Raw genomic sequence first — 13,338 nt, 5'->3', positions numbered from 1 at the left:
AGAAGTACAACCAAAATGGTCCTTAAAAGTGAAGATGAGGCTGGCCCCAGCACCAAAAATTAAGTGGATTCCTGCCCCTCCCCCGAAAAGAATTTGTTTCAAAGGATGACATTGATTCTGCAGCTCCAGGAGATGGACATATCTGATCAGAGCACACGGGAGCAGATGAAGGGGCAGGAGGAGACAGTGGAACACAGCCTGGCCCACCAGGCCGTGAAGATGATGTTCCTGAGTAGAGCAGCCAGTCCACAGAGAGAACAACATGGCTGGCCCTACTATGAGACATGATGCCCTTCAGTGACTAAGGGCGATACAAGGGACAGCACCGTAGACACTGTGTGGGAACTGCACCTGACCTGATCCCACCACGCCGAGGCAAAGCACTGGGGGAGTGCAGTGGAACAGCAAGGGAATGGAGTGGCAAGGTCCCCATGGAATGCTGAAAGTGGACTTTGGGGCCAGGGCGTGGTGCCCCAACACACTGAACTGGAAAACACTCCTAAGGGCCAGAAAACGATCCTTGAATGAACTACAAGCCTTTCTTTTGTGAAGTGTTTTGTTTTGTTCTTTGTCAGTGGTTTGTTTTGTTGTTTTGTTGTCTGGTTGTATACTGTTGCTTTGTTTTCCTCTGTCTTGTTTTCGTGCATCTTAGTGTCTCCACAGGTCTGTCTGAATAGGACAGGCTGGATGAACTATCTGGAGGAAAAACATTGGGACAGACAGTTCTGGGGGGACAGACAGCTCCGGGTGGGGGAGGGGGAGGAGGGTAAGGAAGTGGTGTTGATAATCACAGGGACAAGGGAACAACATGGGAACCAAAATGGTAGTGAGGGGGGAGTGGCAGGCCTGATGGGGAATGATCAAGGGTAAGGTTACGTAGAGAAGAGGTATAGCTGTAGCCCAGGTGGGAACTGAGCATGGTAGTGGGGCAGGAGGAAAGTCAAGGGAGAGGGAGGAAGGAGCTGGGAGTCAAGGGGCATTTATGGAGGTCTAGACAAAGACACGTACATGCAAACATATATATGAGGAAGGGGAAATAGATCTAAGTATCTACATTTATAGGTTTAATATTAAGGTGGCTGAGGGACCTTGGGCCTCTACTCAAGTACTCCCTCAATGCATGAATACTTTCTTTTATTAAATTGGCACTCTATGATGCTCACTTTCCCGACACAACTGCTGAAGCCAAAGTGGGTGAACAAGTAAATGTGGTGAAGAAAGCTGATGGTGCCCGGCTATCAAAAGAGATAGTGACTGGTTCTTAAAGGCTTGAAGATAAACAAGCGGCCATCTAGCTCAGACGCAACAAAGCCCACATGGAAGAACACACCAGCCTGGGTGATCGAGTGGTCCCAAAGGGATCAGTTATCAGGCATCAAAGAACAAAAAATCATCATATCATTGGCTGCACACCTCCATGATAGGATAGCTGAAGACAAATGGGTGCATAAGCAAATGTGGCGAAGAAAGCGGATGGTGCCCGGCTATCAAAAGAGATAGTGTCTGGGGTCCTAAAGGCTTGAAGGTGAACAAGCAGCCATCTAGCTCAGAAGCAAAAAAGCCCACATGGAAGAAGCACACCAGCCAGTGCGATCACGAGGTGCCCAAGGGACCAGGTATAAGGCATCATGCAAAAAAAAAAAGAATATATGTATGGATATATATATATATATATATATATATATATATATATATATATATATATATATATATATATATATACCATATTGAATGAAGGGGGAAGTGCAGAGTGGAGACCCAAGGCCCACGTGTCGGCCACTGGAGATCCCCTTATAGAGGGGTTTAGGAGAGGAGATGGGTTAATTAGGGTACGAGGTAGTACCGATGAAGAACACAGCTTTCCCCCAGATCCTGGATGCTTCCTCCCCCCAACTACCATGATCCAAATTCTACCTTGCAGGGCTGGATAGGGCAGAGGCTGTACACTGGTACATATGAGGGCTGGAGGCACAGGAAATCCAGGGTGGATGATACCTTCAGGACCAAGGGTGTGAGGGGCGATGCTGAGAGAGTGTAGGGTGAGTGGGTTGGAAAGGGGAAACTGATTACAAGGATCCACATGTGACCTCCTCCCTGGGAGAGGGACGGCAGAGAAGTGGGGGAAGGGAGACTCCGGGTAGGGCAAGATATGACAAAATAACTATGTATAAATTACCAAGGGCACATGAGGGAGGGGGGAGCGGGGAGGGAGGGGGAAAAAAAAGAGGACCTGATGCAAAGAGCTTAAGTGGAGAGCAAATGCTTTGAGAATGATTGGGGCAGGGAATGTATGGATGTGCTTTATACAATTGATGTATGTATATGTATGGATTGTGATAAGAGTTGTATGAGTCCCTAATAAAATGTAAAAAAAGAAAAGAGGAGAAAAAAAAGAAAATGATTAGGGCAAAGAATGTACAGATGTGCTTTATACAATTGATGTATGTATATGTATGGATTGTGATAAGAGTTGTATGAGCCCCTAATAAAACGTTTAAAAAAAAAAGTGAAGATGAATGTTTAGAAAATAATGTCAACTTATGTACAAATGTGCTTGATGCAATTGATGTATGGAATGTTATAAGAGCTGTAAGAGTCCTTGATTAAATTAAATACATAAGTGAAGTGAAGTAAAATAAATAAATAAGTGAAGATGGTAAGACTTCGTCTTACAAACTTTGGATATGTTGCCAGAAAAGATCAGTCCCTGGCGAAGGACATCATTCTTGGTAAAGTAAATGGGCGGGGGGGGGGGGGGGAGAGGTCTTCAAGGAGACGAATTGACACAGTGACTGCAACAATGGGCTCAAGCACAGGAAGGGTGTTAAGGGTGGGGCAAGAGCAGGCAGCGTTTGTTCTGTTGTACACAAGGTCGCTGGGAGTGGGGACTGACTGCATGGCGCCTAACAACAACACGACAGTGTGTTTGGTGAGAATATGATGTTTTTCTGCATCGACTACGAAAAAATTTCCTAGGCAACGCAAAGAGAACAATTGAGCCAGAAGTATATGTATTTGTACTGTTCACCGGTATCACAAATTCCCTCTTGCTCAATTATCTGAGTGTCAAAGCAGATGGATGATTGAACTGATCTAAATTGGGAGAAAGGAAATCATGCTTGGAAAACTAGAAGAGCAGCGTGAAAGAGAAAGACCTTCAACTAGAGGGACTGACCCCATGCTGCAGCAATGGGCCCAGAGATGATGGTAAGGATGGGGCAGGACCAGCAGGGTCCTGGTCTTTGTACTTAGGATCTCTAATACTCAGAACCAGCACGATGGCGCCTAACAAACAACAAAGAGGGGGAGATCACAGGAATAGCAAACAGAACAAGGTAACAGCAAGGATTTTGAAAGAAATTATAGAAAATAAATCTGGAGTTTTCTTTAAAAAATAAACTAAAGCCATTAAGGGTAAATAGATGTGTAAGGGGGAAAAGAAGAGCTTCTTTTTTATATATAATAAAAGCTATAAAAATAAAGTCTTTTAGTATCAAGAAATCAGTAAAATATGAATATTATCATTGCAATCATTTATGTATCCTTTCCTATATTTTCTCTTAAAGTGTAAATCGTAGCTTCTAGACTTCCTTTTCTACAATAGCTTCTGAAACCTGTTAATTATTGAACTTTGCCCATCTTCATTGTTTTAGATTAGATTAAGATTCATTTTCTTAGAAAGAAAATTATAAGATATTTTCATACTCAAAAAATTTCCTATTTGCTTAGAAAAGCAACACGCAATAAAAGAATCACATCTGCGTGATAAGTCATGTGATGTAAGCATACAAGCAATACAAATGTAGACTATTGGAAAAGTCTCCTTGAAAGATTTAAAAGGAAGACTAGTCTATTTTTTTTATCATTTTCTTGGGGGCTCGTACAACTCTTATCACAGTCCATCATACATCCATTGTGTCAAGCACATATGTACATTTGTTGCCCTCATCATTCTCAAAACATGTGCTTTCTACTTGAGCTCTTGGTATCAGCCCCTCATTTTTCCCCTCCCTCCCCACTCTCCCCTTCCCTCATGAACCCTTGATAATTTATAAATTATTATTATTTTGTCATATCTTACACTGTCAGACATCTCCCTTCACCCACTTTTCTGTTGTCTGTCACCCAGGGAAGGGGCTATATGTAGATCCTGTAGGTTCCCCTTTTCTACCCCACCTTCCCACCATCCTCCCAGTATTTCCACTCTCACCACTGGTCCTGAGGGGTTTATCTGTCCTAGATTCCCTGTGTTTCCAGTTGGAAGACTAATCTTTCACGACAAAGGAGATGCATATTTGTGCAAAATGAGTACAGGCAACTCATTTTGGATACAAACTGACAGAGAAAATGATATGCAAGATATTTTTACTGTAGATTCCCTTAATAACTAGGGAATGGCAACAAATTGAGAGATTAGGACCAGATTGTGAAACATTTAGGACATTTTTGCTGAGATTGAGGGGAAGCAGAAAGAAATCACAGAGTAGCCTGGGATGTTCAATAATGAGGACAAGATAGAAATGCAAGTCTGGTTCAGTGACAGACTAGCGGAGAAAAGAAGCACAGCAAATTCTTGTAGGACACCAGAATACAGGCCCTGGTATAAAGAGGTAAGAGTCGGTGTGGCTACACATTAACATCAAACCAGATGGGTTACCAACAGTTAATCGTGACAGCATACAATTGAAAGATATGGGAAAATGCCTTGGATCACTAGCAAAGGTGACCTAATTTTCCATGCTACCAAGAACTATAGAAAGTATGTTATTTTTATTGATACATTTCTATCATTTGTAATGTACATAATGAAGAAAGAACACTTACCACAATGCTTTGAATGTCTCAACATTTCATCGGCTTTCATGGTCTCACATAATTCAAAGTAGTGAACGCACTGCTGAACTGCTGCAGTTATCTGATAAATAATAATATCTTATTCACTCCGGATATTTGCGGCATGCAGGTCCAAGCATTAAAATAAACTGCCATGGCCTCAAAAATGATTTCCAAAAAGTGTGGAAGAAAAATATTTAGACTAGGACCTCTCTAGGCCACTGAAGCTCAGTCTCTCCAGTTTATATGGAGGCTAGCTCTGTGGAGAGCGCTGCTGGGAGGCTTGAGGGAAAGCTTCAGTGAGCAACTCGGCCTGGTCGTGTTTTAACAAGTCCTTACACAAGCATCTCCTATAGACAGAAAATCAAAGCAATGGAGCGCCCAAAGTTCTTGCCATAGATGCGCAAAATTGGCCCATCATTCTGTAAAGTAGCAATGGAAAAAGGGGATAGTTTCCATCTCTTTTCCCATTTCTTCTCAAAAGCACAATCAAGTTTACTTTAAAAAATAAATATAAAGGAAATTATCTTTCAATATTCTGCAAATTCAGACTGACATTGAGGTTCAGAGGACGCTGTTTGGAGAAAAGGACACTTAAGTTGAGATCTCAAGCCGGTGTGCCTGCGCAGAAGATAAAAGGCTGGACCGAGTTAGCAACACACTGACGTGACTCACAGTAAACTAACTCTGCTGGCATAGCTGGAGCATGATTTTGGTAAACGCCAACTTTTCAAAAATAAGAAACTGATTTTTAGAGTTACCTAAAAGAAACATATTTCAAATATTCCAACTGGGGCTTCTGTGATAGCAGCAATCACTTATTATCCATTAAGTCCAGTCACCACAGGAAAAACTCACCCTGTCTTTCCCCAGCCCTCTCCCAACTCTACCTAGATCAGTCTATGGTCATATGTGGGGGGCTTAGAGGGGTGGGGGGTGGCGTGGGGAAATCCATTAAATAAGGAATGGGAAAGAAATGAGATGTGGAAATAGTTTATTACAATTCCGTTTTTCTGGATATTTCTAAGCACGTGTTACCTCTACAAGTGAATTCCCATCCTATTGTTTGATATTCTTCCCTTTTCCTACTCAGTTCTTTCCATTCTCACACACAAAGCAATTACTGTTCTTTCATTTTCCGCACTGCAGCGCTCATCCAAAGCACACCGGTCTACGAGTATGTCCCCACACTGGACTTCTAAACTGAAGACTCTTTCTAACTACATAAACTGTATTTGTCGTTTCAAATTTGAATGACTATAACTTTTTTAATGTTTTAATAAGTGGCATCCTTTTGGGTGCTTGTGAAGAGTTATTTCCTAGGCTTGCTAATATCTTTTCCATGTCTCTCTGGGGCTTTCACATTGTTCCCTAGTAGTAAGTAATAAATGCAGATAATTTCACTAAAATATTTTACATGTTTAACCTGTATTTGTTGATACTCAACCCAATTTTCAAAGGTTTGAAATAATTTGTAATTCAGAAATGTTTTCCAGAAAGCTTCACTCCAAATCATGGTACTTTTATGAAGCTCAATCCTCTATAAACATATTATCTGAATCAAATTACTTTTAAAGCCCATTATTTATAACATTCCATTTTACTATATATTTAACTACTGTCCTGACTGTATTGTAAGACTCTGCTTTTATCATTTTGTTTCAGAAGTTGGTGGTTTAAAAATCACATCAAAGGGAAACGGCTTCATTATGGAATATTCATTACTACCAACCAGCATTACATATTCTATTAATTACATCTTACATCTTTTACAGTATGATTTCACAATGTAGGAATAGAAATGCAGACTTACCAAAGATTTATATTTCTTTTCAAGAAGTCTTAGTAGTGTAGTTCTACTATAATATGCATGCTAAAATTAGGAAGAAATGGCACTTGATTTAATATTCATGCTATACCATTTAAAATCACTTTTCTCTGTATATTTTCCAGTAACCACATCATTAATTACACAGTAACTTGGCTTTAAACTACTGTGGGTTCATTTACAAAGTTCAGGATGAATTTATTGCAATCAGCACCAAACAGGTCTTCTTTGTGGGTTAGATTAGAACCACAGCAATGACAAGGATCAAGTCAGACAAAGAACGTGCGGGTCACATAATGATGGGCACTCTACCTTCCAACGCTGTCAGATTTCCATGTTCATCTATGTTAAACAGGCACCAGAAAACTTCCCCGGCTACCAGTGTACGACAGCAACCAAAGCAAAGTGGGAAAAATAGCACAACTTTGATGCTGAAAATTTTGTCTACATGTGTGGAAATGTGCCAAAGTTTGAAATGTTCCAAAGGGACAAAGTTCTAATAATTTCCTGCCAATCATTTTGAAATATGCTTCAAAGTGCCCCAAATTAAAATACGCCTTTTATGCATTGTGCAAAGCCACGGGGAAGACATACATAAACCTTATTTATCTCAAATACAATAAGTATCATCTTGGTCGTCATTTTACTCAGAAGCAAAAAATAAGTGTTACAGAAACAAGGGCACAGAAAACTATCAAAATTCTAAAGCACAAGCTTTGCATTAATTAAAGTAAGGTTTGGGGCACTCTAGTGTTAAACAAAACTGTATGGATTTTAACCCTTGTAGCTTAAATTATTACCTCAAACCCATTAACCCTTTTTTTAGCTTAGTAAGAAAAATATGTTAACCTATATTTAAATTATTTTTTTAATATTGATAATGTTAGAAAAAGAATCTAAGCAGAACATGCCTTATACCAAAGTCCACAAATGGTCCTCAGGGAAAATTCAGAAAAATTAGTATTATTAGAACACAGTCTAACCTGTTATTTGCATATTACTGATTTGTACTTTTTAGCTACAACCAGACAGTTGTGATGGAAATGGCCCACACAGAGAAAACATTTACTATCTTTCCTTTACATTACAAAAAGTATGTCAATTCCTTTGACTCAAAGAAAGTATAGGAGAATATGATGAATTTGTATCAATAGTATAATACATTTGGGAGATAATTTTTTAATATTTTTATTGGCAAGTCTTTAGAAGCTCTGTCTTATTCTCTTACAAGTCAAGTACCTTAGATAAACACATTTCAGTGAAAAAAGTTATTTACAAATAATTTAGTAAAATTCTTGTCAATATATACTTGAGCAGATACATTTTAAAATATACTTAAGAAATAAAATTACAGAAAACAAAATTTTAATAGTGGTTATCGGTCTATCTAGATAATAGACAGAAAAAACAATCTGGAGGAGAAAACAATAGAACCGACAGTTCCAGGGGGACATGGGAGAGGGGGAAGGTGGGGGAAAGGAAGTATGTGTTAACAAACCCAGGGACAAGGGACCAACAAGTGATCCAAAATCGATGGCAATGATGGTAGAAGGCAATTGATGGCAGGAGGTCTGGTAGGGCTTGATCAAGGGCAATCAAACAGAGGAATTGCTGAAATCCACATGAAGACTGAGCATGATCATGGCACAAGAAGAAATAAAAGGAAATAGAGGAAGAACTGGAAGGCAAAGGGCATTTATCGAGGTCTAAACACAAGTATCATATATGTGTATATGATGATGGGGAAATAGATCTATGTGCATATATTTGTAGGTTTAGTATTAAGGTAGCAGATGAATATTGGGCCTCTACTCAAGTACTCCCTCAATGCAAGAACACTTTGTTCTATTAACCTAGCATCCCATGATGCTCACCTTCCCAACATGATCACTAAAGACAAATGTGTGCATAAGCAAATGTGAAGAAAGCTGATAGTGCCCAGCTATCAAATGATATAGCATCTGGGGTCTTAAAGGCTTGAAGATAAACAACCATCTACCTGAGTAGCAACAAAGCCTACATGGACGAAGCACACAGCCTGTATGATCATGAGGTGTCAATGGGATCAGGTATTAGGCATCAACAAACAAAAAATCATAGCATTGTGAATGAGGGGAGTGCAGAGTGGAGACCCAAAGCCCATCTGTAGGCAAGTGGACATCCCCTCACAGAAGGGTTGAGGGGAGGAGAGGAGCCAATGAGGGTGCAGTATAGCACAAATGAAACATACAACTCTCTTCTTGTTCGTTAATGCTTCCCTCCCCCCCCCCCAACTATCATAATCCCAATTCTACCTAACAAATCCGGTTAAACCAGAGGATGTACAGTATACAGATAAGAGCTAGAAACATAGGGAATACCGGAAAGATAAACCTTTAGGGCTAAACCTTTTAGTAGCAATAACAGGAATGGTAGGGAAGGTGGGGAAGAAAGGAGGAACCTTTCACAATGGTCTATATATAACCCCTTCCCTGGAGGATGGGCAACAGAAAAGTAGGTGAAGGGAGACATTGAATAGTATAAGACATGACAAAATAATAATAATTTATAAATTATCAAGGGTTCATGAGGGAGTGAGGATGGGGGCGGGAGGGGGAAAAAATGAGGAGCTGATACCAATGGCTCAAATATAAAGAAAATGTTTTGAGAATGATGATGGAAACAAATGTGCTTGACACAATGGATATGTGTATGGATTGTGATAAGAGTTGTACAAGCCTCCAAAAAAAGGATTTAATTAAAAATAGTTATCTCTATTTGGTACAATAAGATTTAAGTTTATTTGATCTTTTACATCTTGTATATTTTCTATAAAATAACATTATTTGGTAATCAAAAAATAAGTTAGCAAAAAAAGTAGTTTCATAAATGATGAAAAAAAGTATTTTGAATGAATCAATTCAGCAAATACTTATAGAGACAGGCCAGAACTATGTTCTAGGTAACTAAGCATGTATTATGCCACTCAGATTGTTATACATTGTATTATGTATTTATTATTTCCATCTACTTATTAATTTAAGTGTATGAACTAAAGGAAACTAGGTTTGGTGTAGGTCATTCAGCAGATGCATTGTCATTTAAAATTCTATTCTCACTCTGCCACGTTCTACGTAAATAAATAAACTTGACCCGCCTAATGGCGACCTTGTGCTTCAGTTGCTGGAGAGGAAAATGCAAGTTAGTGGTAGCAACAATAATGCCACTAACATCGTTTTCTTTATTCAAGAATAAAGGAATTGACACCTAGGAAATCAAGTAGAAATCTTCAACACTCAATAAACGTTAGCTATTTTAAAACCCATATAGCAATGCAATAGATGTAAAAGACATCCTACTCGTCCTTACCATCCACTTTTTGAACCACACAGCCTTGGCATCGACTAACGCAAGAAAGTAAATTGGATCCAAAATCTTTTGCGAGACCAGATGGCTTTGATGATGCTTAACTGATAACAATGACAGCGTACTCTCCACGATTTCCTCCATATACCTTAAAGTTTGGAAGAGAACTACTTTAAGAAATAAAACAATGCATGCTTTATACAACACTGGTGATATATTGTATCTTTGTGGAATGTTTAAGTTAAATAGACTGTTTAAAAACAATATTCACTATTTCAGTAAATGACAAAATACCCAATTCTTTTTCTGCCTTAAAAAAACATGTTCTTTCTATTACATCACTGGCTTTCCAATTTTAACTTTCTCTATTAGATTCTTACTTTATTACAAATTTTAAGAATTGAAAGGGCAAGGATTGAAGAACTTTGAAGAATTATGTCCAAAGTAGCAGAGACTAGTGAAAGATTCTGAGGCTAAAACATCCTTTTTATCGTCCTGTTAGGTAAGCATTGGATTGTTAACCACAAGGTTGATCTGGGGAGAAGTTGAGGCTATTTGCTTTTGCTCCCCCAAAAGACTTACAACCTCAGAAACCTTTTACTGGGTTGTTCTGAGTCAGAATCGACTCCACGAGAGTGAGTGTGATACATGATATGAAATGGTACTTGTACCCCCATAGAGCCCTTTACACAGCGCTACTCCAGACAAGAACACTGAAGAAAACGAACGTTGTTAGTCCCTTCCCACTCATCTAAATCAAGTAAGACTGCCTCCAGTGAGTCTTTCCCTCTGGAAAGTATTCAAGGCATATTTCGTGAAGTCAAAGATCAAGCATACTTACTTTTCTGGATGACGAATCCAGAAAGATGGAGCCTCTTTCTGATATTCATTTAGAAGACGAACCTACAATAAGGGAGTGGTCAACAGATTTTAAGAAATTAGAATTCTTATATGCAGAACTATTTAACTAAAAATGAAAGGATATTATAACAAATGAGTACCTTTTTAAGTAAGCGGGTCATATTCGGATTAGTTATATCTATACCAGTTAAAAGAGTTGGAATATGATTTTCTCTAGAAAGAAAATATAACTCCAGATGCTTAGCTAAAAATTAAAAAAAATAAAAGTACATTGTAAGTACCTATTAAAGAGGAAAAAGGCATTTTATTAGATGATTTTATAAACATACATACCTAAGCTTGTGTAAATTTCTTTAGTCATGTGTAACGGTGAAAGTGTAAATGTCTGTGCATAAAATTTTAAGATCCGGTCCTGTTAAACGACACAATAGATTTGCAGCTAAGACTCTTACAAGAACAGAAACACAACACAAGACCATCCTCTGCAATTGTGAAACTCCTAGAAAATAAACCTTCAGAAACCAGAGTAGAAACATACCTATAAAAAGAAGCACTTTTTAAAAACTGTTTTTTGTGAATTCGGTGAGGGTTTACAAAGCAGATGATCAGTTTCACATTCAACAATTGATACACATTCTGTCATCCACCGCAACCCCTCAATGTGCGTGGCTGACTCCGATTGCTCCCTGCGTTTCCAGTGTCCATCCCCTCCTTCCTAAGCACACTTTGCCCTCGCCCAAAGGCTTTCCCTGAGATCTCAAATGGGGGGTGATTTCCATATGAGGGGAGCTCAGGTCCTGGACCTGAAGGGAGACTAAGGGCCATTGTCTTGGTGATTCCACCAGAATCTGGTTTAGGTTTGCAAAACATAAAACGGACCGCAACAAATAATAGTAAATCTAATAACAATAACATATTATTAAAATGTGTTTTTAGTAAATGTATTGACACTGAAAGAGAGAAAGGTAAGATTTAGATAAAGGAAATAGAGCTCTTAAAGGGCCAATAAACAAAGGGATAAGGAAGTCAATGCTAAATTTGAAGAGCCATTCCAAATGCAAGGTTTATTTACTTACTTGCTTGCTTTTTAATTGTTTATGTGGGTAGTTTTAGTAATTGGATATTAAGAACTCTCCAACCATGCTGCCTGTTTTCAAGAATAGCATTACAAATGTAGACATCCTGAAAGTTGTATATTATTAAAACTTAAAAGTATAAATTATTACAAACTAAATGATATAACAGATGTAAAGCAGAATAGAGTCTGGCACTAGTTGGGTTTGAAAAATAGTATTATTATTATAGTTTAAATTATACCAACTTTAATAACACTGCAAGCAAATGAATCCTACTAGTAAAATCTGACTTTCAATTAAATAAAAACAATATAAAACTGCACCAAAATTTCTATTCTGGAAAACTATATACCAATTAATCAGTCTGCTTTTATAAAATTTTGAGATAATATGCTTCCAAGAAATGATTCTTCAACTGACTAAAGATCCCTTCTAAAAACCTCAGGAGATTCCAGAACGCTCAATGTCCTCTGCAAGTCTTTACACAGTTGCCGCAAATGACAAAGACCCATCCCCACACTGTACAATCACTACAGGCTTTATTCGGCTACGTGGAATAAATAGTCCCTTAGAATAGGAAATATAGAAATAGAATCAAAGTCAAAATACAAAAATCTTGTTTTCGTTTCCAAAATGCTTAATAAAATGTTTTTCAATTTTATTAACTTAATGGCATGGCCATCTCCTTCATAATTATCTGCCCTGACTAAAATATTCCTACCCTGTTTCCCCGAAATTAAGACAGTATCTTATATTAATTTTTGCTCCCAAAGATGCATTAGGTCTTATTTTCAGGGGATATCTTATTTTCCCATGAAGAAGAATACAGTACATATTTATGATTTATTGTTTTATTAAAAGAGACCTTGCACTTCCTGTCTGCTCCAGTTATGCTGTGGCCAACAGGGAGCTGTGCAGCTGTGCCCACCACTACAGTTCAGAGTCCAGAGTTATGGTAGCTTTGGGAGGTCTTATTTTCGGGATGTCTTATTTTCAGGGGGATGTATTATATTTCAGCGAGAGGTAAAACTGTAAGTAGGTCTTATTTTCTGAGGTTGTCTTATTTTCGGGGAAACACGGTAGTTCATCTTACTACACTTAATAAGTTGTTACTTAAATTTTTAAATAAATGTTAAGAGCCATTAGGTCAGCATTCTGCCTTTGTCAAGAATGGGGAAAATACAGGGAAATTTGTAACTTTCTCTTGCTAGCATCATATGTAACATAGCATTTATGTTAGCATCATAAAAGTTAAAATTGACCCAACAATAGCCTTTCCTTCTTTGCACTTCTTAGCTCAGTGAATTTGTAGAGAAGTCTGCAACACCCTCTGGTGTTTGTATGTTTGAACTGCAAGTATGTGTTACGTAATTACACAACTACTTGCCCTGGTGG

The 13,338-nt window shown here is 38.3% G+C and overlaps 1 protein-coding gene across 5 annotated transcripts in view; it reads right to left on the bottom strand.

Moving 5' to 3' along the window:
• TBC1D32 (TBC1 domain family member 32) overlaps window positions 1-13,338 on the bottom strand; it is a 279,831-nt gene that overhangs the window by 214,360 nt on the left and 52,133 nt on the right. For all 5 annotated transcript variants that reach the window (XM_075554618.1, XM_075554617.1, XM_075554615.1 and 2 more), the window contains 6 exons: window positions 11,201-11,279; window positions 11,008-11,111; window positions 10,848-10,909; window positions 10,010-10,154; window positions 6,647-6,706; window positions 4,825-4,915 (listed from right to left, as the gene is read on the bottom strand). In XM_075554618.1, the coding sequence (XP_075410733.1) occupies window positions 4,825-4,915; window positions 6,647-6,706; window positions 10,010-10,154; window positions 10,848-10,909; window positions 11,008-11,111; window positions 11,201-11,279 (541 nt within the window). The remainder of the gene's footprint in view (window positions 1-4,824; window positions 4,916-6,646; window positions 6,707-10,009; window positions 10,155-10,847; window positions 10,910-11,007; window positions 11,112-11,200; window positions 11,280-13,338) is intronic.

The sequence above is a fragment of the Tenrec ecaudatus genome, chromosome 7, assembly GCF_050624435.1.
Source record: "Tenrec ecaudatus isolate mTenEca1 chromosome 7, mTenEca1.hap1, whole genome shotgun sequence".
NCBI classification, from domain to species: Eukaryota; Metazoa; Chordata; class Mammalia; order Afrosoricida; family Tenrecidae; genus Tenrec; species Tenrec ecaudatus.
This window is presented reverse-complemented; position numbering and strand designations above follow the sequence as displayed.